The sequence below is a fragment of the Leptonychotes weddellii genome, chromosome 4, assembly GCF_054177405.1.
Source record: "Leptonychotes weddellii isolate Sample4059 chromosome 4, ASM5417740v2, whole genome shotgun sequence".
In the NCBI taxonomy this organism is placed as follows: Eukaryota; Metazoa; Chordata; class Mammalia; order Carnivora; family Phocidae; genus Leptonychotes; species Leptonychotes weddellii.
Window position 1 is genome coordinate 109191928 of NC_138372.1, and position 25431 is coordinate 109217358.

General features: G+C 39.0%; 1 protein-coding gene across 7 annotated transcripts in view; it reads right to left on the reverse strand.

The window, feature by feature from the left end:
- TTPA (alpha tocopherol transfer protein) overlaps positions 1-13506 on the reverse strand; it is a 32044-nt gene extending 18538 nt beyond the window's left edge. For 5 of the 7 annotated variants that reach the window (XR_014144201.1, XR_014144200.1, XR_014144202.1 and 2 more), the window contains exons 1-3: positions 13202-13470; positions 6587-6740; positions 1281-1474 (exon numbers count right to left, since the gene is read on the reverse strand). Coding sequence is in view for 4 of the 7 variants with exons in the window: in XM_081816053.1 (XP_081672179.1) it covers positions 1281-1474; positions 6587-6740; positions 13202-13405 (552 nt within the window). In the remaining 3 variants the exon portion in view is untranslated. Of the gene's footprint in view, positions 1-1280; positions 1475-6586; positions 6741-13201 lie in introns of all 7 variants that reach the window. The other 2 variants (XM_081816052.1, XM_081816054.1) reach the window with 2 other exon arrangements.
- Positions 13507-25431: the final 11925 nt, after the last annotated feature.

A 25431-nucleotide genomic window follows, 5' to 3' on the forward strand; every position in this document is an offset into this window, starting at 1 on the left:
AGTCATTTGGATGTTTATATTTAACCATGTTCCCCTAATTTTTATTTTGAGAAAAAAATTAAAATCTCATAGAAGCTGAAGAAATAGTAAACACACACTTTTAAACTTCTGGCACAGGTATAGGTCTTTCACATCAAAGTAATACAGGTTTATTTAGAAAGCTTAAAACATTAAGAATTAAAAAAAAACACTTCATCAATAGTTTTCCTACACAAAATGTGCTCACATACAGATTTCTCCCGCCAAATTTCTTTCATGCAAAATTCTTTTTTTTTTCCCCTATGCATACCTTTTACAGATGTGTTATCAATTTGGAGCTTTTCCTTCCAGGTTCTTTCTATGAATAATTTTATTTTAAACATAATTGCCAATATGCTGTCTAAATAATTTGCACCCTGTTTTGTTTCATTGACATAATACAATTTTTACACATATCATGAGTTTTAATATTGTTGCGATAATCTATCAAATGGATATACCATAATTTTCCTATTTCTGGAAAAATAAACTGTTTCTAATTCTCATCTATAAAAATTGATGCTATAGTAACTATCTTTATTTATCGGAGGCAATGGTGGTTATAAACACAACTCCTACATTCAGATGACCTGAACTGGAATTCTTGCTTCACTGTTGACAAAATGTGTGTGCTTGGGCATTGCTATGTCACCCCTCTGACATAGTTAATTAATCTGTAAAATGGGAAAAATAATAGCTATAGGCTTGTTTGGTCATTAAAGGGTAATGCACTTGAGACATTTAGCAAAGTACTTGGCACATAATAAGCTACTATTGTTATTATATATGAAGTCTTTACTGTATTTCAGATTATTCATTGGCTAGGTCCCCGAAAGTAGAATTACTGGATCAAAGATGATGGCCATCTTAAAAACCTTTTAATTTCTGAAGGGATTGTATCAATTTATACCTACCAAGAATGTAACATTTTATTGTACCATTGCTATAAATATTGTTTTGAGTCAATTTTTTAATTTAGGAAGAAAATATTAATAACAGAAAGAGAAAGTTACCACGCTATTATTTAAATGTATAAATTCTGTAGTTACTAATTTTGAACCTATTTTCAGTTTCTTGCAACATTCTTTCTTTTATGAATTAATAGCACTTTATTTCCTCTTAGCATTATTGAATTCTATGTGTCATTTTAAAATTATTTATTTTCTAATAAATGTATTATCCTCTTGCTTTGTTGAACATATAACTAAATTGAAATCTATTATTTGGAATTAGTATCCCAAAGAGTTAAAATATACACTTACTGTAAGAACAGCAGCAATCTTCTTGGCTACGGATGGGGTGATTTGAAAAGCATGAGAAAACTGCCAGCCTTCTAGATCAAAGATAGCCTTGATACCATTCCGTTGCGTTTCTACCTCCTGTACAATAAGCTCGGATGTGATTAGACTTACGCGAAAAACATCATAAGCTGTGAAAACTTTGGGGTCCCATTGTGCTAAAAAAAATTTTAAAAATAGCATATCTCAGCATAGTGTAAGGATTCAGGAAGATTTACAAAGGGAAACTAATTCTTTTGAGATTTAAAATGTCAGTAGAAATAAAAACATGTACAAAGAGCGTGAATTGAATAATGGATCAATTTGGTAGTCCAAAAACATGTTCCTGCTATTTCCTCTATCCTCAAATCCCTAGGGAAGAACAGATAAGGGCATGGGGGAGAAGAGAATGAATGCAGGCTGGATTTGATTGCCAGATGAAGCTATAGCCCAAAACATTCAGGAGAGGGTTGTGGCTAAAGAGGAAAATGTCCCCAGGTATGCTCCCAGCTCGGAGGTGTTGGAAATGGGAAAAGCAAGGGCTTTTGGATGATAAAGGATTATAAAGAGTAACTAAGGTCCCTATAGTAACCGAAGAGGTTGCTAAGGGAAATGGATGAAGAGCAGACTGGCAGGCTGATGTATCAGACACCCCTCGGTGGCAACAGCACATAGCTGTCATGTCTGCACAGGCCAGAACAGTAAGTGTGGGCTTTGGAAAAGAGCCAGGGAAGCACTCTGGTAGCTGCCTACACCCAGGGGAAACAACAAAACATTACTGACATTCCTGTCCTCTCCCCTCCCCCACCATCCCTGGGCAGGCCAGGGCAAGCAGAAATGACAGTAATGGACAGGCAAACAGGTGATCTTAAAAGAAGATACACATTCACTAAGTATTATAACATTTTTAAAAATACACACAAAGAAGAGGGGAACCACACTCAATAGACAAAGACATTAAAACCTAAGGAAACAGTTAATAAAGCAAGAGACATTAAAAAGAAGCAAGATAGTTTCAGTGAGGGAATAAAAGGGTAATGTAGGCTATTATTATAAGAACAGGTTATTATTTAAAAGAATCAGTTGAGATCTTGGAAATAAAAAGATGATAATTCAAGTAAATCTCAGTTGATGGGACAAATAGCAGAAAAGACACAGCCAATGAGTGCATAATGGTTTGGAATACGAAGCTGAGGAATTCTCTGAAAAGAGCCAACAATTGATATGTATGCATCAAAAGACTCATGCAGCTAGAGACATGCAGCTAGATCCAGAGTTTTGACATCCAACTAATTAGAGTTCTGGAAGGAAATAATGCAGAGAATAGGGAAGAGGGGAAAGAGGAATAACAGTAGAGAAAAATGTTCCAAAGCTGGAAAAAATGCAAGTCTTCATACTGAAGGTTCCAAGGAGTGCCTAAGGAGACAAATGAGAAAGGGGAAAGAAAAGATTCATGATTAAGTAATGGTAAAGTTTCAAAATACCAAAGTTTCTGGCTTGGGCAACTGGGTAGAATGGTGGTACCATTTATTGAGAGAGGAAACAGTGAAAGAGAAATGTTTTGGGAGGAAAAAATCGTAAGTAGTTTTGGACACGTAAAAATGGTGAATGAGAGACATCCAACTGGAGACAGTTGGAATAGGGAGCTGCTCCTACAGATCCCTGGGGACAGGAGATGGTGGGGTGAAGACAGAAATCTGAGAGTTGTTTGTACTTGCATGACAGCCTGCAACAGGGATTATCTTAGGTCTACAAAGAAAGTAGCATAAGAAGAGGAAGTGCCCTAAAGAATTTCAGAATTGAAAAGGTGGTAGAACAGGTGGTGCCAGCAAAGGAGACTCAGAAGGAGCGGCCAGTTTAAGTCAGGAAAACATCAGGAGAATGTAGCATTAGAAAAGCCAAGGGAAGAGGGTATCTCAAGAAAGAGGAAGTGGTTTGCTGTGTTGAGAGATCAAGTAAAACAGAACTAAACATGTCCACTAGATTTGGTGAAAAGAAGGTCACTGATGATTTGTTAAGGTCATTTCAGCACAGAGGTGAAAGTGAAACCAGGCCAGGGTGGATTGAGAGGAATTGTGAAAAATTGTGAAAATATGGATGGTGAACATCACTAATTTGAGATGTTTGGCTGAGAATGAGGGGTAGGGAGATGGCTGGGGTGGAGGCTGGAGGATCTTGTGGGATTGAGAAGGAGTTTTTGTTTTGTTTTGGATGGCTGACCCTTAATAGATTTAAATGTTGATAGGGAGTGTCTTCTAGCAAGGAAAAAATCGAAGATAGAAAAGAGACAATCAGAAGTATTCCCAGAAAGGCATAATGGGATTGCCCTTTGCTTTTTAAGAGACTCAGCTGCCTGGTAAGAATTTGAGTAATCAATTCATGGATAACCCAGCTCAAATATACTATACTACTTCAGACATTGGCAGAAAAGCTAAAATGGTGAAAAATACAAGCAGAATGATTGAAAGTCTGCAGTCAAGAAAATAGTTACTGGCCTAAATTTCCAAGCTCACCAACATAGTTGTCTAGACCTGTGCTGTCCAATGGGGTAGCCATTAGCCATGTGTGGCTATTTAAATTTAAACTAATTAACATTAAATGAAATTAAAAATTCAATTTCTTAGTTGCAAAAGCCACATTTCAAGTGCTCAATAGCCACATGTGACTAGTGGCTACTGTAGAACAATTTCATCATCATAGAAAATTCTATTGGATAGCGCTGGTCTAGACTCTAAGCTCCTTTAAGGCAAAAGGAAAATATGACTTAACTTCTTCATTCCTTTTCCAGCATCTATTTAATATTTATTGAGTGCTTATTATATATCAAGTAATGTTCTAATTATATTTCATGTGTATTACAGGATTTAATGCTCACAGGAACCCCGTAAGATAGGTTTTTACTATGCCTGTTTGACAGAGAAAATGGGATTACGGGTACATAGCTGCCCACGTAGCTAGAACATAGCAGAGCTGCAGTTCCAACCTGGGCAATGTGCTGTAGAACTTTAACCCTAAGAACTAAGCCATAGTCAAAACTTAATACTCACTGTTAAATTTTATTTTTGCTGCGACAGTATAATAGTTTCAAAAGGCATAAAATTATATCTGGCTGGTAGGCTAATAGTGGCAAAAACTGAGTTTCACCTTGTGTTGCCCTGATGGACTGGAGAAAAAAGGTTCTGTGCATTTTCACTGCAGAGATGGTACCTAGGGAAAGGTGGTTATGCTAATGTTCTACCGAAAACCTCTACCACAGATTTCCTTTTTTAGTTTCTCCCATTAATTCAATTACATTTAGGAAATTTATAAATCTTTATCCTATCCTTTCCTTTTACTCCTAAACCTCTTCTGAGTTTTCCCTTTGCACCCTAGAATAAGATCTTATTCTACATAACACACAGGAAATTTGCTGCATGCCCTTCTGTTCTGACCATCACTAACTTACGTGTTTTCTGTTTTTGTTTTTTTTAAGATTTTATTTATTTGACAGAGAGAGAGCGCACAAGCAGGGGGAGCAGCAGGCAGAGGGAGAGGGAGAAGCAGGCTCCCTGCCGAGCAAGGAGCTGGATATGGGGCCTGATCCCAGGACCCTGGGATCATGACCTGAGCTGAAGGCAAATGCTTAACCGACTGAGCCACCCAGGGACCGCCCCAACCAACATGTTTTCTTGATTTTAAAAACAGTATACTTAAATGTTAATGTACCATAAGGAACCCTCTCACTAAGCAATAGAAGACAATTGATGCAGTGTTAAGGTATGTATGTATGTATTTATTTATTTATTCATAAAGCTTTTATTTTTAAATAATCTCTATACCCAACGTGGGGCTCAAACTCACAACCCCGAGATCAAGAGTCACACGTTCCACTGACTGAGCCATCCAGATGCCCCCAGTGTTAAGGTATTTATGATCAAAGTAGCACATTAGTTTTTTCACTATGAAGATGTCATTTTTACTTCTTAACTTGCCCCAGGTAATTTATGCACAAATTTGAAAAAACTTCAGCCAGGCAGTACAGAGCCAGGACACTTGCAGAAAGAGCCCCCTGAAGGTTTCAGTTTTATGTTCCTGGGACCTTTGAGTAGCATTGCCAGATAAAATATAAGACACCCTGTTAAAGCTGAATTTCAGATAAAAAACAAATAATTTTTTAGTATGTATGGAGCATACTGATACTAAAAAATTATATCCTGTTTATCTGAAATTCAAATTCAAACTGGACATCCCATATTTTCATACACTCTATGGTTACTTGCTACATAAAACATAGATAATATCGTCACTCTGGCAACTCTACCTCTAAAGAACTTGGGGAACTACATTCATCATCCTATAACACTGGTGGGGCAACAAAAGGACAGGGCAGACATTGTGACATCTGTTTTATGGACAGTGACTTCACGACTGACCCAATTGTATCTGACACATAAGCAGGAGCAAACACCCGGAATCATTCTCCTCGGTCTTCTGATACCCTAAAGAATTACATGCAGTGCCTTCTTACAAGATCATAAACAGTTGAGTTACAAGCAGGTATCTTATCTATAATCAGGTAGAAAAAGCAAATCTATAAAGAGGCCACGAGAGGATGCTGGGAGCAGTGTGAGTCCTTCTTCATTACATGCCATTTTTAATCACACACAGGTCTAAGGAAGGGACAGTCACACTACAGGAATACTAGGAAGGCCTAACGGTGAAAAGGGGAAGCTATGACAAGAGGGGTATGTGGAATACAGTATCTTCAACGCTACTCAGGGATGCCGCTTTCCCACTGGACCTTCCCCCGCCCCAGAGAATGAGTCCCTGGCTCCTCAGCCTCGGGTGTTATCCAACTAGCCATTCACTCACTCCAGAAATATTTAATACATACCTACCATATACTAAGTCCTGGTTTCAGTGTTAGGATACAGTGAATAGAACAGACAAAATCCATGCTCTCATGGAGCTTGTGTTATTACCGTTCAGAATTCTTATTTGGATTTCCTACTAAGCATTTTCTAAACACTTTACCTTGATCTTTTTCACCTTTACCCCCATATTTCTCTACTCTGCTTTCTTTCTCTCTTATTTTATACAGCTGACTGTGTGGAAGAACGGAAGCAAGCTTTTTGTTGGTTTCTAATTTTCTCACAGTTGCCAGTTTTATTATATTTGAGGGACATTACAATCTAAATTAAACCTAAGTTAAAGCCTGAAAAGCAAAATTCTTAAATATGGACTCATAAAGCTTTCAATATGGCAGCCAAGAAAAAGAAAGAAAAAGAAAAGCAGTGCTGTATATGACTTACCGATTCTGTAAATAAGAACTTTGCTGCCAGTGGGATCTCTGGCTCTCAGGACTCCGAGGTAACCAGCCTTCAGAAGTCCCAGAATACTTCTAGGGCACAGATCTGCACTTATTTCTGGACATTCTGCTCTCCACTTATAATAGTTTTTCAGTAACTGAAAAATAAAATAAAAATTGACTACAGATGTCAAACATGGTAAGCACCTTGTAAAAACGGAAGCAAAGCCTTGGCATTATGTACGGCCCTTACCATCCATTATGTCAGGATTTTAATCTGGGGTATTTTTTTTTTCATTGTAAAAATTTAAGTTCCCGTCATCAAGCATTGCAGGTGATAAGACTTCATCACAAATTCAAAGTTGAGTAATTTTCATTTGTCTCCTATGGTTGGTAGTCTCCAAAGATAGCTACCAATAATACCTCCCCTCCTGGTAGACACATGCCATTTGTCCCCTTACAGGTGGAATCCAGTTGATTCCTCCCCCCAGAATCTGGGCCAGCCTTACATTTTGCTTTGGCAGAAGTGACACTGTGCCTTACATTTTGCTTTGGCAGAAGTGACACTGTGCTAGTTTAGGAAGGCTGGGACTTTCTACATTTGCTTTTGGGGACCCAGAAACCACATCAGAATAAGATTACTAAATAGTAAGTCTATGTGGAAAGAGGCACTAGACAACTGGAGCCCATCTTGGTCTGGTCTCAGCCAAGTTCCCATCTGATGCAATGTGGATCACAGATGAGTCATCCCCACTCAGCCCCTGCCCAACTGAGAGAATCACAGACAAATAAATAGTTGCGGTTTAAGCCACTAAATTTGGGGGTGACTTGTTACTCAGCAATAGCTAACTGAAACATCTACTGTTAGTCCATTCTGAAATAAGGAAAAATAGAAATCAAATGAATTAGCTGTACAAATATTTTTGGAGCATCTACATTGTTCTACACACTGGATAGGCACTTGAGTTATAGCCATGAACAAAATAAAATGCCTGCGCTCATTGGGGCTGACCTGCTGGTGACAACTGGATCATACATGCCGTGCTTTGTAGTGAAAAGTTAAATTCCCAGGCTGCTTCATCAGAAAAACCTTGACTCTACCACATATCACCTGTGTGATCTTGGGTAGTTATTTAACTCCTTTGTGACTTGTTTCCTCCATATCTGCTTGCAGGATTAAACGTAAAGCATACATGGACATAATGAGTGGTAGTTACCCCTGCTATTGTTGTAATAGGAAAGTTATTTGGATTTATTGCTCATCTGAGTATCTTAGTGCAGGTTTATGTTAAAGATAACTAGAATTTTTTGGTTTCATTTTCTTTCCTACAAAAAAGAGCTAAATCAAAGATATAAAGGAACATCTCTATACCATTCCCATACTTTCTACTAATAGAAAAACAATAAAAATCAGCTTTGTTAATAGTGGTATGTATTCTGAGCAGAACAGTAAGCCCAGATAGTAGGTCTTGGTAAAGTATGGTCTGAAGGAATCCTGTTTTCTTTTCATTTTAAAGAACCACCAATAATGGTTACTCTGCATTTACAAGAAATACGGATATTGCCAGTATATTGTGGAGAATACTAAAATCAATGCATTTAAAGTTTATTATGGTTTAATTTTCCTCTTCACGATGTTTAGCATTCTCAATTTTTGTAAAATGACAATATGTTTGGGTTTTGTTGTTTTGTTTTAAAGATTTAATTATTTTGAGAGAGAGAGAGAGCACAAGAGGGAGGGGCAGAGGGAGAAGGAAGGAGAATCTCAAGCAAACTCCACGCTCAGCGTGGAGCCTGAGGGAAGGCTCGATCTCACGACCGTGAGATCAAGACCTGAGCTGAAACCAAGTGTCGGAGGCTTAACCATCTGCACCACCTGGGCACCCCAACAATAAGTCTGTTTTGAGTTTAAAGAGGTGGGAAATGGAAGTTTAGATGAAAGGAAGGGACGAATTTCATATTTGAGAGTCACTGGAATAAACATGACAGGTGTGATCACAAAGTAGGGATGACCTGGAAGAGAAAGAACAAATATAAATTTAAAAGCCAAGTAGAGGGTGAAATTCCAAACCTGGAGCAACGTTAATGGCTGGCAAGGGCTGGAGAAAGAGAAAAGCTGGCTGGACTGGAGGAGCCTTGACACCATGGCGCACAGAAGGGAGGAAAAAATTATGTATGTCTCCTGCCCCTCTCTCCTCTCTCTCTCTCTCCCTGATGTTGTCTTTCTAACTTTCTCTATCTCTGTCTTTCTCCCTCTCATTTCTTCATTTAATAAACTTTTCTGAACTCTTTTAAAAAAGAGAATGTTGCCATGGGCTGGATAAAACTGCGAGGTAGGAAAGAAAAAAGTCCCTAAATTAGCCAACAAAGAAATAACTGGTGACCTAAATAGCAATTTCCAAAAGCAGAAAGAACAAAAGGTACATTGTAGATTCTGATATATTCATTCTACTCTTTGAGTTTCTCTTCCTCCTCCTGTCTTAGAGGGCATCAGAATAAGTGTTAAAAGAATGTTACAGTGCTCATTACTTTGATAGCTCCCTCAGATACAAAAATAGTCCTTTTAATTCTGTTTCAAGCAAAACGCTAGAAGCAGCATATTAGCTCCTATATAAAAATAACGATTTTAATTTCCCATGGAATCATAGAAGTTGTAGCTTCATTAAAAGGGATCTTTAGGTAACAGGCAGGGTCCTCAGCTTATTCATCTCTGCAGAATGCTGGGCACCCAGGAGATAGGTACAAGTGTTGAATGAAAGAATAAATTAATGCATGAATAAACCAGCCGAATTCACATACTTGAAAAGCTGACTTTTTCATAAAAGTGTGCAAATCACTCTCCTGCCTTTGACATTTAACTTTTGCAAATTGAAGTATCTAAACCTGGATATTTGAGCATTACTTTTCCTCTGACAAATAAATTCAAAACTCGGCTGACATAAATAAGTTATGTAAATAACACAAACTGCTACTCAGCAATTCTCAAACAAATATCAGAAGTCCACAACAACAAAAAAAAACTGGCAGCAGGTGAACATTCATTACTGGAAGGCACCTGTTTTTGCTCCAGTTAGGAATAAATAAATGTAAAAAGTTAGGGTTTATTTTAACTATGCTTTGTAGTAGAGTCAGTTTCTTCTTACATTTTTCATGTGCTTTCAAACAAAATAACAGCTATAGTTGTGCTGCGTTTACAGGGTTTAATGGCATCATTTCAATTCCTTCTCACAACCATCCTGAGAGGTAACTACTGTTATCCCATGTTATGGATAAGAATAGTAAAGCTCAGAGAAGTTACACATTTGTTTAAGGGCAGTAACTATCAGGAGCAGAGTCACTGAAACTGACATGTGATATGACAAATTCTACAAAAGAAGCTACAGGAAGAGTCAATGGATTTTTGAAAGCTTCAAAGACTTTGGGGAAACCGTAAAAATACTTAAAGGATAAAAAAACTTGCCACATAGAGCAAAAACATAGGGAACTGAACTAGTCACTTATAAAAGACAGGAATTCACAAGAACATGTAGGACACACAGAGGTTAACAGTTGGCCGTTTTATGTTCATTGTTTTGAACAGAAGGGGCAAGCGCAGTATACTTGTGAGCATAGGCTCTGCAGAGTTCAACCCAAGTTCAAATCCCTCCTCTACCACGTAATACCTGACTTTGGACTAGAAACTGCATCTCAGTTTCTTCTAAAATGAGAAAATAATGAGATGATCCACACAAACACTATTTACCCAAATACTTGGTACTCTATAAACTTTTAGAATCATAAAAACCTCATTAATTCACTGTATCTTCAAATACAAAAACTAGAATAATGAGAAATTTCATTGTAACTGAGGGGCTTATCAAGCTTTCTTCATATACTAAAACTATAGAGCTTTTATATTATAAATAAGGGGGTTTGAGTTAAATTAGCTGCCTTTATGGAGGAAATTGAAAAAAAAAATAGTTTCACACTCTAAGCCTTTCCCTTTCCTTTCCAGTTGGCAGAAAAGTAAGGCAAAGAGTTCACAAACAGAAACTTGATCCCTATCCAGTGGATTTGGACAGTCTTGCTAACCAATTCCTCAAGGACATGGTGAAATGAAAACAATTCAGGAAAATAAAGAATACAGAAAACAATATATATAACAGCTGCTGGAGGTAACTTTTATTCCTTCTTGTGTTTAGACATTCTTTTGAAAAGCAGCTAAAATGAAATCAGTAAATCATACACTTTTTTATTATTAGTGATCTCTACACATTTATATGTTTAATGTTTCATTTAAACTGCACTCCTCATGGGACCTAAGATTGTCTTTATATTTAGTAGTTGCTGAGTAAATATTAGTTTATTACCCATGATGTTGGGATACCTGAGTAGCCATCTGACGAAACAAAAATAAAGTCAGATTCTTATTTCATTCCTAACATCAAAATAAATCCCAGTAGGTTAGCAACTCCAACATTAAAAAGAGACATCATAAATTACTAGAGAAAATTTTGGAGAGGAGAAGAGCTTATAAAACCCAGAAACAATCAAAGAACAATCTAATCAATACATGTGATTACATAAAAATGTTTAAAGTCCACACAGAAAAAAAAATAGTACAAGCAATGTCAAAAGACAACAAACTAGGGCAAAGGCTTATTTTCTTTAATACATAAAGATATTTTATGAATAAAAAATGTATATGTATATTTTATGTGAACAAAATGGAAGAAAATTAACAAACTGTAAAAACAGCTAACTGGAAAATAATCTAAAAATTTTAAATATATGAAAGATGATTAACCTCACTTTTAATTAAACAAATGCATATTATAATGAGAACCAATTGCTCACCAAGCAGGTTGACACAGATCATAATGTTTGATAGTACAGTGTAGGTGATAATATGGAGAAAAAGGCACCATTTTGTAATATAAAAGTGATAAAATTAGTGCAAATGCTTTGAAGGACAGTTACATTCATCAACCCTGAAAATGCATACCTCACTTCATCCAGGAACTTTACAGGTTGAACTTGTAAGGATATATTCCTATTTTTGCACAAAGACAAATGTATAAAGAGATACTACTCCTATTTTTGCACAAAGACAAATATATAAAGAGATATCCAGTTGGTGATAGAAGAAATCCCATTTGTCTTGTTTACTGCATTTTGTGTACAGCCAGGCAAATTGTAAGAGTTCAAAAAATAATCACTGAATGAAGGAAAGAACAGCATGCGTGGGCATTGCCATTGGCTGAGGATAACTCCTCTATCTAATAACAGGGGACTGGTTAATAAATTTAGATATAATAAATCCATACAATGGAATAGTACACAGCCCCCAAAAAGAATAAGATTTATGAACACATACTGAACTAGGCTGATCTCTATGATAAATTAGGTAAAAACAAAAAACAAAAACCAAAACCAAACAAACAAGGCCAAATGTAAAACACATACATATGCTTGTGTGAGCACAGACTATACCTAGAAAGATAAACAGGTAACAGTAACTGATTCTGGGTAGAGGACCAGCAAAATGAAGGTTTGGGGTGGGGAACTTTTTTCCTTTATACAGTTACTTTTAGAAACTTACTTTGCACTCTTTACTGTTCATAAAAAAATCACCTATGCTCTTTACTTTTTCAATTAAAAATTAGTTATCAACAACAACAACAAAACTCATACTGGGTCATGTTATGATTCTGCACTGGTATACTTTCCCTGTCTCCCACTCCCAATATGACACCGAGGAGGCCCCTTGGCCGAAGGGCTAGATCAGGTTCAATTGCTGAGTGCTTACTATATTGTCAGGCTCTGTGCTGGGTACGTGTTGTTCCGCTAAACTGGTTAATGTTCAATCCTCAGAATCAGTGAGGTAGGCATTCTCACCCTTATTTGACAGAAGTGGATGCTGAGCCCAAAGTGACATAACTCAAGGTTACATCCCTCTTTTTTGGTTCCTGTTTTCCTATCACCCCTTCTTCAACCATCTGTAACATACCTGGAAACCCAAAAGAACCACCTCATCCCGCACCTTTCCACTCAAAATATATTGGACCGCTTTACTGTCCTAACATTTAAGTATTATTATTAATAACGGCACTATTTTGCTAGAATTTGGCTTCAGACCTTCAGTTTTACTGGCAACTTCATTTTTCCCACCACAGGTGGAGTGATCTGCTAAAATGTGATAAATCTAGGTTTCCTACTTCGAAGCTGTTACTCTGTTTTACATCGCTGGCGTCGGGCCAGGGACAGGAAAGACATCCCTATTCTCCCCCCCACCCAAAAAAACAAACAAACAAACAAAAAAACAAAAACAAAAAACTTGATAGGTTTCGGAGACTCATCTAGAGCACAGTTCCAGTGTTTGGGGTCAAACGGGCCATCACCCCAGAGCGCTCCAGCTTTTTCTAGGTTTCCTCTTTCCGTGACTCAGAGAAACTGGAAGGACCGGCGCGGGAGTTCTCAGAACACCTGCAGCCACCGCGCCCGCCGCCCGGTGCGTTAGAAGGGCGCGTAGCCAGCCACCAAGGCTCGGCAGGCAACTCGGGATTTCCCAGAGGTCTGGCCATGCCGCTGGTCCCCGGCCCTGCCCGCGCGGGGGAACGCAGCGGGGAAGCGTGCTTACCCGCCAGGCCAGGTCGAGGTCGAAGTCCCGGGCGCGCAGGAACCGCAGCAGGAAGGAGTCGGTGAGTGGCAGAGGCGTCGGCGGAGCGCCCGCCGCCCGGGCTCGGCGCCGCAGCTCGGCCAGGCCGGGCTGCAGCAGCGGGGAGTGGTCGGGCAGCGCGCTGAGCTGCAGCCCCGTCGCAGGCCCCGGCCGCATCTCTGCCATACCCGCCCCGCGCTGTCCCCCGCCAACTTCATCGGGGCGGCGGGGAAAAGCGCGGGCCCCGCGCCACCCTCCGGCCCCTCCTCCGGTGGCGGCTGCCCAGCGCACACCCACCCTCCCGCCCCGCCGGGCCGCGACGGGCCTCTCGACCCCGCGAGTGGGTGGGCCAGCGCTTGGAACCACGTGGTGTCCCCACGGTGCAACTCCTTCTGGAAACCCGGGGTGGTAACCCGAGCCTTTCTTTCTTCAGTGAGGGAAGTCCTGGTGTTCACCGTCAAAGGGAAGACATCAGAAAGTTTGCCTACACTGATAGCGATGAGTTGGGACGTTTTTCACGCACACACACACACACACAATCTGCTAGAACAAATGTTTCCGTCTTTTTCTCCCTTTCCTGCCGCCTTTCCTCTCTCTTGTCCTTCCTCCCTCCTTCTCTCCTTGCTTTTCCTTCCTTCTCACCTCCCTCCCTCCCTTCCTTCTTTCCTTCTCCTTTCTTTTTCATCTTGGACCTGGAAGGAGCCTTAGGACAACCATTTAATGGCACTGTGGCCGACTCATTACTAAAGCTTCCTCCTTACTCTTATTAAAGCTCCAAGCTGACTTCCCACCCCAAACTGTATTATCACAGTGGTTTCTAAAATACACATGCCATAATGCCATATTAAAAACTCAATACTCTGAGCCCCTTGCACCAAATCCAGGCAGTCTTCTCGGTTCTTGGCATTTTATCCTGTTAGTGACACATACAAATGAATGTCTAGCAAGTGCCAAAAAAAAGTTGTAAACACCATATACTTCCTCCATTACCCTGCACCACCGTGTCTAGTCTTTCAATGGGCAGTCTAAAGATGGATAACCTCGTCTAAGTCATCCCAGGTAATGATGAATCAGGGAAATGATGTGGAAACCAGAACGGGTGCTAAATTAGGCTTTTCTTGATCTGTACCAATTGCAGCTATCCTAGAATTGACCTGAGTCTCCCAGGGGAATCCATGAGACTAATTCTTACTGAATATATACCATGTGCCAGGTAAATGCTAGAATTGCACAAACAAATAAAGCCAAATCTTTGCCTTTAAGAGAGAGTGGTGAGGGGTGCCTGGGTGGCTCAGTCAGTTAAGCCTCTGCCTTCGGCTCAGGTCATGATCCCAGGGTCCTGGGATTGAGCCCCACATCGGGCTCTCTGCTCGGCAGGGAGCCTGCTTCTCCCTCTCCCACTCCCCCTGCTTGTGTTCCCTCTCTCGCCGTCTCTCTCTCTCTGTCGAATAAATAAATTTAAAAAAATCTTAAAAAAAAAAAAAAGAGAGAGTGGTGAGAAGGACTGGCATTTCCTTCATTAAAAGAATAGTTACTGAATTGCTACTGTTTCCAGACTTTGTTCAAAGTGCAGAGGGTAACCTGTGAACAAAGCAGAAACACCTGTCTTCAGGGACTTTTTATTCTTGTGGAGGGAGACAGGCAATAAACAAGATTTAAAAAAAGTGATAAAATATGGCATGAGAGATGGTGATCATTGCTATGGGGAAACAAAGAGATGAAGGGGGATAGCACCTCAATGGAATGTTTGAATGAACACCCGGAAGAGGTGAGGAAGGGGTAGATCATGCAAAGCTTTACTCAGAGCTCTGGATAATACAAATACAAGGGAAGCCAGTCTTCTCTAGTAGTCTAAAGTGTTTAAAAGTGAATTAAGAGCGTATATACAGCATGTTCTTCTCCAAAATTGTTTCAACACATTTTTCTACTTATTCTCAGAAATCAGCATCTGCTTTTTTGAGAGTGGGCAGAAAGTTCAGCAAGAGATCATGGACATAGCTGTAGTATCCTTTTTTGGAGGTGTGCCATGTGTGGGCATGACGTCCAAATGTGTTATTTCTGCATCTGTGAAACTCTTATAAGACAAACACAGAAGAACAGTGACCGATTCATTGCCATTAAACTCGGTGAAAATGGAACCAACATAGAGCCTAGATGACCAGGAGAAATGGCTCCTAAATATTCAAGAGGTGACAATGGGTAGCAGTGGATATCTGTAACAAAATGTGGAGAAATTCCAGTGTCTGCAGTTAGTTCCGTTGAAGAAAAGATGGCAAAGTTAAAGGAAAGAGAAAGAAAAGAAATTGGAGCAGTGGTGTAGACATAGAAGGTGAGACTCCTGCCCTAAAACTTGATTATTTGTTGTTAAATAATGCAGACCGTGCTTGTGTCTTTCAACAATGTATCTTGGGTCTGTATTAAAATTTTGGATTTCTTAAACAGGTTTTCGGGAGATGTGACTCAGTTTTTGTTTTGAAGTGTTTTCAAACTTGCTATGCTCATATTTCACTTTAGTGAGCTCTCATGTTTACTGAAAATCCATCTAGACCTCTGGTACAAAGATTCCAAGAGGGTTTTTGGAATTAATGGTATGAGAAACAAAATTATGGAGGAAAAGTTTGTTAACATTTGTACAACTAGCTTACAATTTACTCTGAAAATATTTTACAATTAATTATTCATTAACACACAATCATTCATAAGTATACCAATTCATTTATTTTACTTTCAGCTTCACAAGAAAGACATAAATACTACACTGCTAAGAGATAACTTTCAAGAAGGGGTAAAATTATGATTCCAGCAGACATAAAAGTGAACATGTGTTAGAACTTTTATTTAACTTGTGAGCAGGGAACCAGGGAGATGTTATAACAGGTTCAAAGGAGACATCAAAACAGCATACATTCATACAGAATAAAAAATGTTGAAATGAATGTGCAAACAGGGGCAAGACTAACTGCTTTCACAGTGCGGGAGGGAGGCCATTTGAAACTCTAACAGGTAGGACAGAATTTACATGTTCTTAGACAAGAGTTACTTGTCCTGCTATCAGTTACATACAATTTATAAAGTTGTGACATAGCTCAGATAAAATCAGAATCCAATAATCCGGAGGGTGTCATCTAGAGTCCACACAGTGCATAGTTTTCCATTGAAGCACAGATTTTTCCTACATTGCTTGGGAAACCTTATTTTAAAATTTTCAATGTAATATTTATCATGGAAAATTTCGCAGACTGAGACAATAACAGTCAGTATTAATGTACAGCCTGTTGCAGCAATCAGTGCCATTTTGACAATCTTGTCTATCTCTCCCACTTTTTTAATAAGCTGAATTTTTTTTTAAAGATTTTATTTATTTGAGAGAGAGCATGAATGGGGGGAGGGGCAGAGGGAGAGGAAGAAACAGACTCCCTGCTGAACATGGGGCTCGATCCCAGGACTCTGGGATCATGACCACAGCCAAAGGCCAACATTTAACTGACTGAGCCACCCACATGCCCCTAAACTGAAATATTTTAAAGAATACTTTTATAGATCATATTTTGCTGGTAAATAATGTGCATGTTTTCTTTCTTTCTTCCTACATTACTACAATACCATTTTTCACATCAAAAAATTTAGCCAGAGTTCCACAATTAGCATCTTATACCCGGTGCAGAATATTTTCCATTTCCACCTTAGATGTGCAGCCTCCACTCTTCTCTCCCATTTGTGTGACATGAGGCTGACTGATTGATTTCCCCAATATGCTCCTTGCCCTCTGGCTCCCAGTTCAGCTTGGCTGGGGGCACTGACCAGAGATGGGGAGAGTTTGAGGTCAAAGTCTTATTCTCCCTTCCCATGGTGTTGCAGCAAATTGGCTGCACCCATTTATCGAAGGGCGCCCTTTCCTCCCCCTATAGCTACTCCCTCCGAGTTTCCATAACTACCCTAACTCCTTGTCCATTCAGGTCCGTACTGGTTTGCTCGGGCTGCTGTAACAAAGTACCACAACCTGCTGGATGAAATATGAGAAATTTGTTCTCACAGTTCTGGAGGTAGAAATCCAGAATCCCAGCATAGGCAAGATTGGTTGCTTTTTGAGAGTCTCTGAGGGAGAATCTGTTTCATGCTTCTTTCTAGTGTGAGGTCCTTGCGACAGTCTCTGGTATTCCTGCTTTGTAGCTGCATCGCTCCCATGTCTGCCTCCAGAATTACGTGGCCATCTCCCTGACCTCTCTGTTTGCCCCTCAGTGCTTTCTTCTCAGAAGGACACCAGTCATACTGGGTTAGATTCTACCCTAAGCAAGTATGATCTCATCTTAACTTGATTGTATCTACAAAGACTCTATTTCCAAATAAGTTCATATTCTGAGATTCCAGAAGGACAGGGATTTGGGGCAGACACCATTCAACCCGGTACAGAATCTAAGGGTGGTAATGACTTTGTGTTTCCCATCCCCTCACTGTTGTAAACAGTCCCTTTATTAAACTTTCCTAAATTGTCGAATATGAGTATGCCATCTGTTTCTGGCCAGAACCCTGTCTGCCTAACCAGTCTTGCACATTAAGATGATCAAGATCTCTGGGCTACATTATTTAAGAAAGGAGGGGAGTTTGCACGACAGTGGAAGATCGCAATCTCTTGCTGAGTAAAGGGCAAACTGGGTCTGATTATCTTCACTGATAAAAATTGGAGAGCCTGTTTTTAATGTCAATAGCACAATGTTTATTTGTTCCAGTTAAGATACCACATCCAGAAAATTGAGTTTGCAATAACCCGCAGTCATCTTCTAATACTCATTTGGCTTTTGCTAACTGAAGGAGTAAGTTAAATAACCCCAACCTCTGCAGGTACCTAGAGATGTGGTACTGCTTTTGTTTGACCCTCTTGAGGATAGTAGAACAAAGACAGTGGGGGGGGGGTAGCAAGGTGGTCAGTTTCAAGGGCCTCTATTTGCTTTTCTAGTATAATAGCACTTACTCCATGGGTTGTAAATGATACGGGGATTCCGCTAGATACTAAATATCTTTAACTGCATTATATATTCTGTGAAGTAAGGAAATGACCATAGGATCAGTCTTCTATCTCATCAGATGCACTGTTAAATGGACTTGGGTGAAGACTTCATCTATCACCTGATTTCCATAAGCCCCATTCTGACTGGAGACCATGGTGGTGGTATTTGGGGGCTCTGGGGATTACCTTCATAATGTCTGGTGACCCTCAAATGCACTGGGTATTTCCCTTATCCCTTGCTCTGTGACTCTGATAAATGGCTGCAGGTACCTCTGGGCTGGACTTGGGGGAAAGATTCATGGTATACACCTTCTGCAGAATAGGAAATGTCATAAAGGACCTAGCTTCTCCCTCAATCAAGCATCCCCATATCCGTGAACTAGGCGCTTATTTAGATGTGTAAACTGGTACTTATTTCTTCATTTCTGAACCATGCATGCCATTCTTCAGCTGTGCATTAAGAATCATGTGGATTAGTAAAGTAAAAATTGTTCCCCTTGTTAGGAATATTATCTCACTTATTGCTGTCAATCATTTATTTGAAAATGACATGTGTTAAAGCCTATAGAAAAGTTTGTTTATTTAAACAAAGACTTACATACCCCTACTATGTGCCAGCAATATTCTAAGCTCTTTACAAAAGTTAACTCATTTGGGAAAGAGTATACCATGGGAAAAAGACTGTCTCTTCAACAAATGGTGTTCGGAAAACTAGACAGCTCCATGTAAAAGTAATGTTTAGAATTATCGAATCACTATATTATACACCTGAAACTAATATAACATTGTATGTTAATTATACTGGAATTAAAATGAAAACAAAACAAAACAAAACAAATGTTAACTCACTTATTTTCACCTCAATCCTACAAGATAGATTCTGTTATTCCCATGTTATTTTGAGGAAACTGAGTAACAAAGAAGTTAAGTAACTTGCCTAACATCACACAGCTGGTAATTAGTCCAGTTAAGATTATTTATAATTAAGACTTAGCCACCATGCTATGTTGCACCAAATGTGCAGTTATTTTTCCTATGAATTTAAATTGTGGGAAGCAGATTATTTTAATATAGAATTGACTGGGTCAATGTAGTCTCATCATGAGTAAAGATAAAACCATTGAGTAAATATTGTTACTAATACCTACCATTTCCCCAGATACTGTGCTAGATATTTTACACACATTATTTCCAATTTCACAACAGTGCCACAATGTGGGTAATATTATCCCTCTTTAGAAAGGAGAAAACTGGTCCTCAAGAGGTTATTGCTATGAAACCTGATGCCACTCAGCTCTTCAGTGCTGAGCAAGATGACTAAATCCATTTCTTGACATTACATATCTGCCTACCTGAGCGGTTGGCATATTAGGAACACTGTGATCATTTAGACCACTCCTAATGGGACATTGGTAATTGACTTAATTAAGTTGAAAATCCAACAGCCAAGGATGAATTCTAGAGTATCTCTACTTACTCAAGTGCATATCTTTTGTTCATCTGGGCTCAGAGAACTAAATCACACAATGGTTCTCATATTCAACGATAGCAGATGATACAGTATTTCCTGTGGTAAAGCTGAGAAACCCTGGGCATTGGAGGTGCATAAGAGTTGGAATCTGATTCTGCTTCTCACCAGATATGTGCTGCTAAGGAAGTGCTGAGCTGCAAGCCGTAGCTTTCCTCCTCGCTGAACGGGGATCATTTTTACCACAGGGACTCAAATCAAATGAGATAATGTATGTGAAAGTATAGTATAAGGAAATAAAAATTTAGGATAAGAAATAAGCATCCTTCTGTTTATTTTCTGTTTATTATTTGTTTAATTTATTAATTTATATTACATTTATTAATTTATATAATAATAAATTTATTATTTTATTATATATTTAATATCTGTTTATTTCATATATATTCATAGTATATATTTTACTAACTCTACCCTTAACCCTAAGAGAACCCTGATCCTAGTCCAAACCCTAACCCTAACCCTCACCCTAACGTGCCAAAACGCTTACACACATTCTTTGTTTTGTGGCTCTGGCATTGAGCTCTAATTTAGCTGACTACTAATCTAAATCAGCTAATTTTGTGTCTGCTGCTTTGCTTTCTACGTCCCAGATGAATGATCTCAGGATCACATGAGTGATCTATTCAGTATCTATTCTTACTACTGTCCTTTCTGACTTTAAGCAGTGACACCTAACTCTATCCCAAATCCCTGAACCTTGGTTCGTTGCTGAAGTATGCATTTTCCCACATTTTACATCTCTGAAACTGGGATGTATCTAAATGGCCTCCTACAATTGCTGTTGGTCTGGCCACAGGTGGGGTACAGTAGATGTTGCTTGCCTACATCAAAAGGGCCAGGATGAAGACTGGCAGATGGAGTGTGAGTGACCTGGAAGCAAATCCAGAGACGAAAAGAGTGGTGCAAACTTTTTTTGTGGTAAAATATTTATAAGGAAATATTTATCAGTTTAATCATTCATTAAGTTTACAATAAAGGGGTACTAAATACATTCACAAGTTATTCACCACTCTCTATACCTAAGCCTTTTTTCATTATCCTCCACCAAAACTCTGTACCCATTAACCTCCCTCCCGCCCCTGGTAACCTCTCTTTTACTTTCTGTGTCTATCAACTTACCTATTCTAGTACTTCATATAAGTGGAGTCACATAATATTTGTCCCTCTGTGTCTGATTAATTTTACTTAACATAATTTTTCTTTTTAAAATATTCTACTTATTTATTTGAAGTAGAGAGAGAGCACGCGTGCACAAGAAAGAGAGCGTGAGTAGGGGAGCAGAGGGAGAGGGAGAAGCGGGATCCCCACTGAGCAAAGAGCCTGACATGGGGCTCAATCCCAGGACTCTAGGATCATGATCTGAGCCGAAGGCACACGCTTAACCAACTGAGCCACCCAGGCTTTCCAACATAATGTTTTCAAGATCCATTCATATTGTAGCATATATTAAAATTGCATTACTTTTGGGTGCCTGGGTGGCTCAGATGGTTTAGCGTCTGCCTTCGGCTCAGGTCATGATCCCAGGGTCCTGGGATCGAGTCCCGCATCGGGCTCTCTGCTCCTTGGGAGCCTGCTTCTCCCTCTGCCTCTCTCTCTCTCTCTGTCTCTCATGAATAAATAAATAAATATCTTAAAAAAAAATAAAATAAAATTGCATTACTTTTTATGGATGAATAGTATTCCACTGTTTGTATATATTACATTTTCTTTATCCATTCTCCTGTCCATGAGATCTTGGGTTGCTTCTCTTTTTTGGCTATTGTTGCCTATGACTACAGGTGTACAAGTGTCTGAGTCCCTGCTTTTAGGTCCTCTGAATATATAGCTAGGTGTGGACTTTCTGAGTCATATATAGGTCTCTGTTTAGCCTTTTGAGAAACTGCCAAACTGTTTTCCACAGAGGCTGCAATTGGTGTAATATTGGGGCTCTTGGCTGGCTCAGTTGGTAGAGCACTCAGCTTTAGATCTCAGGGTCATGAAGTGAAGACCCATGATGGGTGTGGAGCCTACTTAAAAAAAATTGTAAAAAAAAAAAAAACTGGAGTAATCTTTTATCCCCTGTCAACCAAAAGATTGAGAGTAGAGACCAAAAGGTCATGGGCAAGAGATGGGGGCATTGGTTAATCAGATGTAATTATCAACATTTCCAATGTCAAAATAAAGTAGATCTATTTAATTGTAAACCTGGTTTAGAGTCCAGAACCAATGGGGACTTAGTTCTTTCATGGATTCTTTTAACAAATGCTGCATTTTGACGCTACAAGGGATAATTGTTGTGTTGGAAAACTGTGGACTGGATGACTCTGAATTAAAGAGTCGCTGGATGGGAAGAGTTTAGGAATGCGTGAGCCAAAATATATTGCTAATATTACCTTTCACTGAATCTAAGGTGCCATACATTGTAAGACAATATTTTATATATACATATTATAAAAGTAAAGATGCATTGTTATGGCACCACAGATCAGAATATACCTCTGGATTTCAGCAATGTAAAAATGTGAAAAAAAAATGTGTTTTAGACTTAGTGAAATACAGTATCTCCCATTTTATGTATTCATAGGAGTTACGGAGTTGTATATTAGATAAAAATATCTAAGTCTAAAAAAGCTCTTTCTATAAATATAAAATAAAGTATTTGGGTGATAAGAAAGCATTGTATCGTAATGTTTTTCTTTCTGATACCTAAAATAATGGTGCCATTTACAATCAATGACATCTTAGCTTTGATAAAATATCAGCTTTACCCGTACTTTGATTCTGTTCACTTCCTATTCTTGAGTTAAAGCGTGACTTTACCCCCTGCTTACCAGTGTCCATGCCTGTTGCAGTCTTTTATTTAAGAGGTACAACATCAAGTCCTGACAGCTTGAACCAACTAAATAAATCTTTTAAGGTATTAGTGGTTGGGGGTGGCTTTGGAAGTTCTACATTCTGTTGCTGAGTTTTAGGTGTGGACTAAGTTTTGCAAGCCCTGATGATTTCTAACCCAGATAAGAGTTTCTGTGCTTCTTTCCTTGACAAATAATAATTAAGATTGTATTTCCCATGCTGGGCCAAACATTAGAACAATTTACCTGGGGTTTTGTTAAAGACAGAGATTTCCAAGCTCCATCCTGACCTATTAATCAGAACCTCCAGAGAAGAAGTCTAGAAATATGGATTGTAACAGTCGTCTGGGGGATTCTTAGGATAAAGCAAGTTTGAGAATCACTAACTGAAGATAGTCTATTTTATCTCCGTCACCTACAGATTTTATAACTATAAAATTGGCATGATATCGGCCCTGCATCTTGACGAGCTGTTATACTGATCAAGGAGATATCATGGAGTTGGCTGAACTATTCAAAAGAGATTTGCTCAATAATCTCACCTTTAAAAAAACCTAAATTTAGCTTTTCTAAGTTCCACTTAGCCTAAATGCAGGAATTCATATCCTCAAGTGGATAGTTTTAATTCTGTCCTGTTAAAATACACTCCAGTTAAGGAAGTGATTATAACAATGGCCTATGTCCACATTTATTAACATAATATCTGGTGGCCTGAATTCCACTCATTTAGGCACAGAGACCTGTTCTGTAAGGCTTTAGATATATAATTGGCATTCTTTGGCTGTTGAAGTTACCCTAAACTCATTTCATCAAAGAGACCCACAAGAAAATACTTGCATAATAGCCTCTAGTTCCATCCACTTCGTTGCAAATGGCAAGATTTCTTTTTTTTTTTTTGATGGCTGCAGCGAAATAAGTCAATCAGAGAAAGACAATTATCATATGATCTCACTGATATGTGGAATTTAAGAAACAAGGCAAAAGATGACAGGTGAAGAGAGGAAAAAATGAAACAAGACGGAACCAGAGAGGGTGACAAACAATAAAAGACTCTTAATCTCAAGAAACAAATTGAGGATTGCTAGAGCGGAGGGGAGTGGGTGGAATGGGCTGGCTGGATGATGGACATTGGGGAAGGTATGTGATGTGGTGAACGCTGTGTGTTGTGTAAGACTGATGAATCACAGACCTGTACCTCTGAAGCAAATAATACATTATATGTTAATAAAAAAAAGGAAAAAAAAGAATCTTTTTTCTTTTTTTTTTAAGATTTTATTTATTTATCTGACAGAGAGAGACACAGCGAGAGAGGGAACACAAGCAGGGGGGGTGTGAGGGGGAGAAACAGGCCTCCCGCGGAGCAGGGAGCCCGATGCGGGGCTCGATCCCAGGACCCTGGGATCATGACCTGAGCCGAAGGCAGACGCTTAACGACTGAGCCACCCAGGCGCCCCCCCAAAAAAGAATCTTAAGAAAAATATTAGAACACAAAATTGTACATTCACATCTCTTAACAACAGTTTAATCACTGGTGTACGTACATGGATCAGAGGTAAATTTGAAAGGCTTCGTATTGAGGAAATTGTTAATTTTTGCTATAAAGTTCTTATGGTTCAGGGGCACCTGGCTGGCTCAGTCAGAGGAACATGCGATTTTTGATCTCGGGGCTGTGAGTTTAAGCCCCATGTTGGGTATGGAGATTACTTAAATAAATAAAACTTAAAAAAAAAAAAAGAAAGAAAATGCTTGCAAACTACAATGTGTTGAAGGAATCATGAAATCTCTTAGGGACACTGACTCATAACCTTAACCCTCATGGCTCTTTCTTAGTAAAATCATCAATTTCAGATGCAGATTATAACTCTGATAAATAATGCAGATCATAAAAGGGTGACTAACACTGAGATCCTAACTTCAGCTCAATGCCTCCTTGAGAAATCATGTTTGCCTCAATTCAGCATCCTTGGAATGCAGAACAGATGACTGCCATGTAGTTTCGTGCTCACTGAATGTTGAGCTTAGGAATGGGATTTTCTATTACATACATACGTGCTAACCATGTGCCAGAGATCATTCTAAGCACTTCATAGATTATGTCAATACACATTGACAGTCGGTTTGAGAGACATCATTTTTACATCTTCCAGCAGCAGTAATTTCTCTTACAAACACTTGGAAAGTGACATCTGTGTGCTAGGCACTGTGCGAGATCATGTGAGACCTTATTTTAGATGCACTAAACCCAAACAGCTTATTTCAAAACTTAAGTGACAGAGACTCATTCAGTCTCCCTTCTTATCTAAAAGAAGGAAAGAACTGGGGTGCCTGGGTGGCTCAGTTGGTTAAGCAACTGCCTTCAGCTCAGGTCATGATCCTGGAGTCTGCTTCTCCCTCTGACCCTCTCCCCTCTCATGCTCTCTCTGACTCTCTCTCAAATAAATAAATAAAATATTTTTTTAAAAAAGGAAAGAACTGGACTAGATTCTTTGTTAAGTATAAACTTTAAAGCTCTAAAAAATTCTGAGTCTATCAACCTAGATTTTGCTCTCTCCTCTAATACCTTAAATGGCAGCATTGGTACGGCTAACATTAGATCCACTAGAAAATGTAAAAGTCTTTGCATGGAAGAGCTTCTGTATGGTGGAAAAGTAAAATGAACATAAGTAGCTACATCTATATAGCTCATGGTATGAATAACTAACACTCCTTCCCTAAGGGGTCTCTCATCCCCAACAAACAGAATGACAGCAGCAGAGCGATGATTGAGAAAGAACTTTTATATGAAGGAAGCCATTTCCTGTTCTGTAGTTACTACCTAACATCAGATTAAGAATATGAATAATGC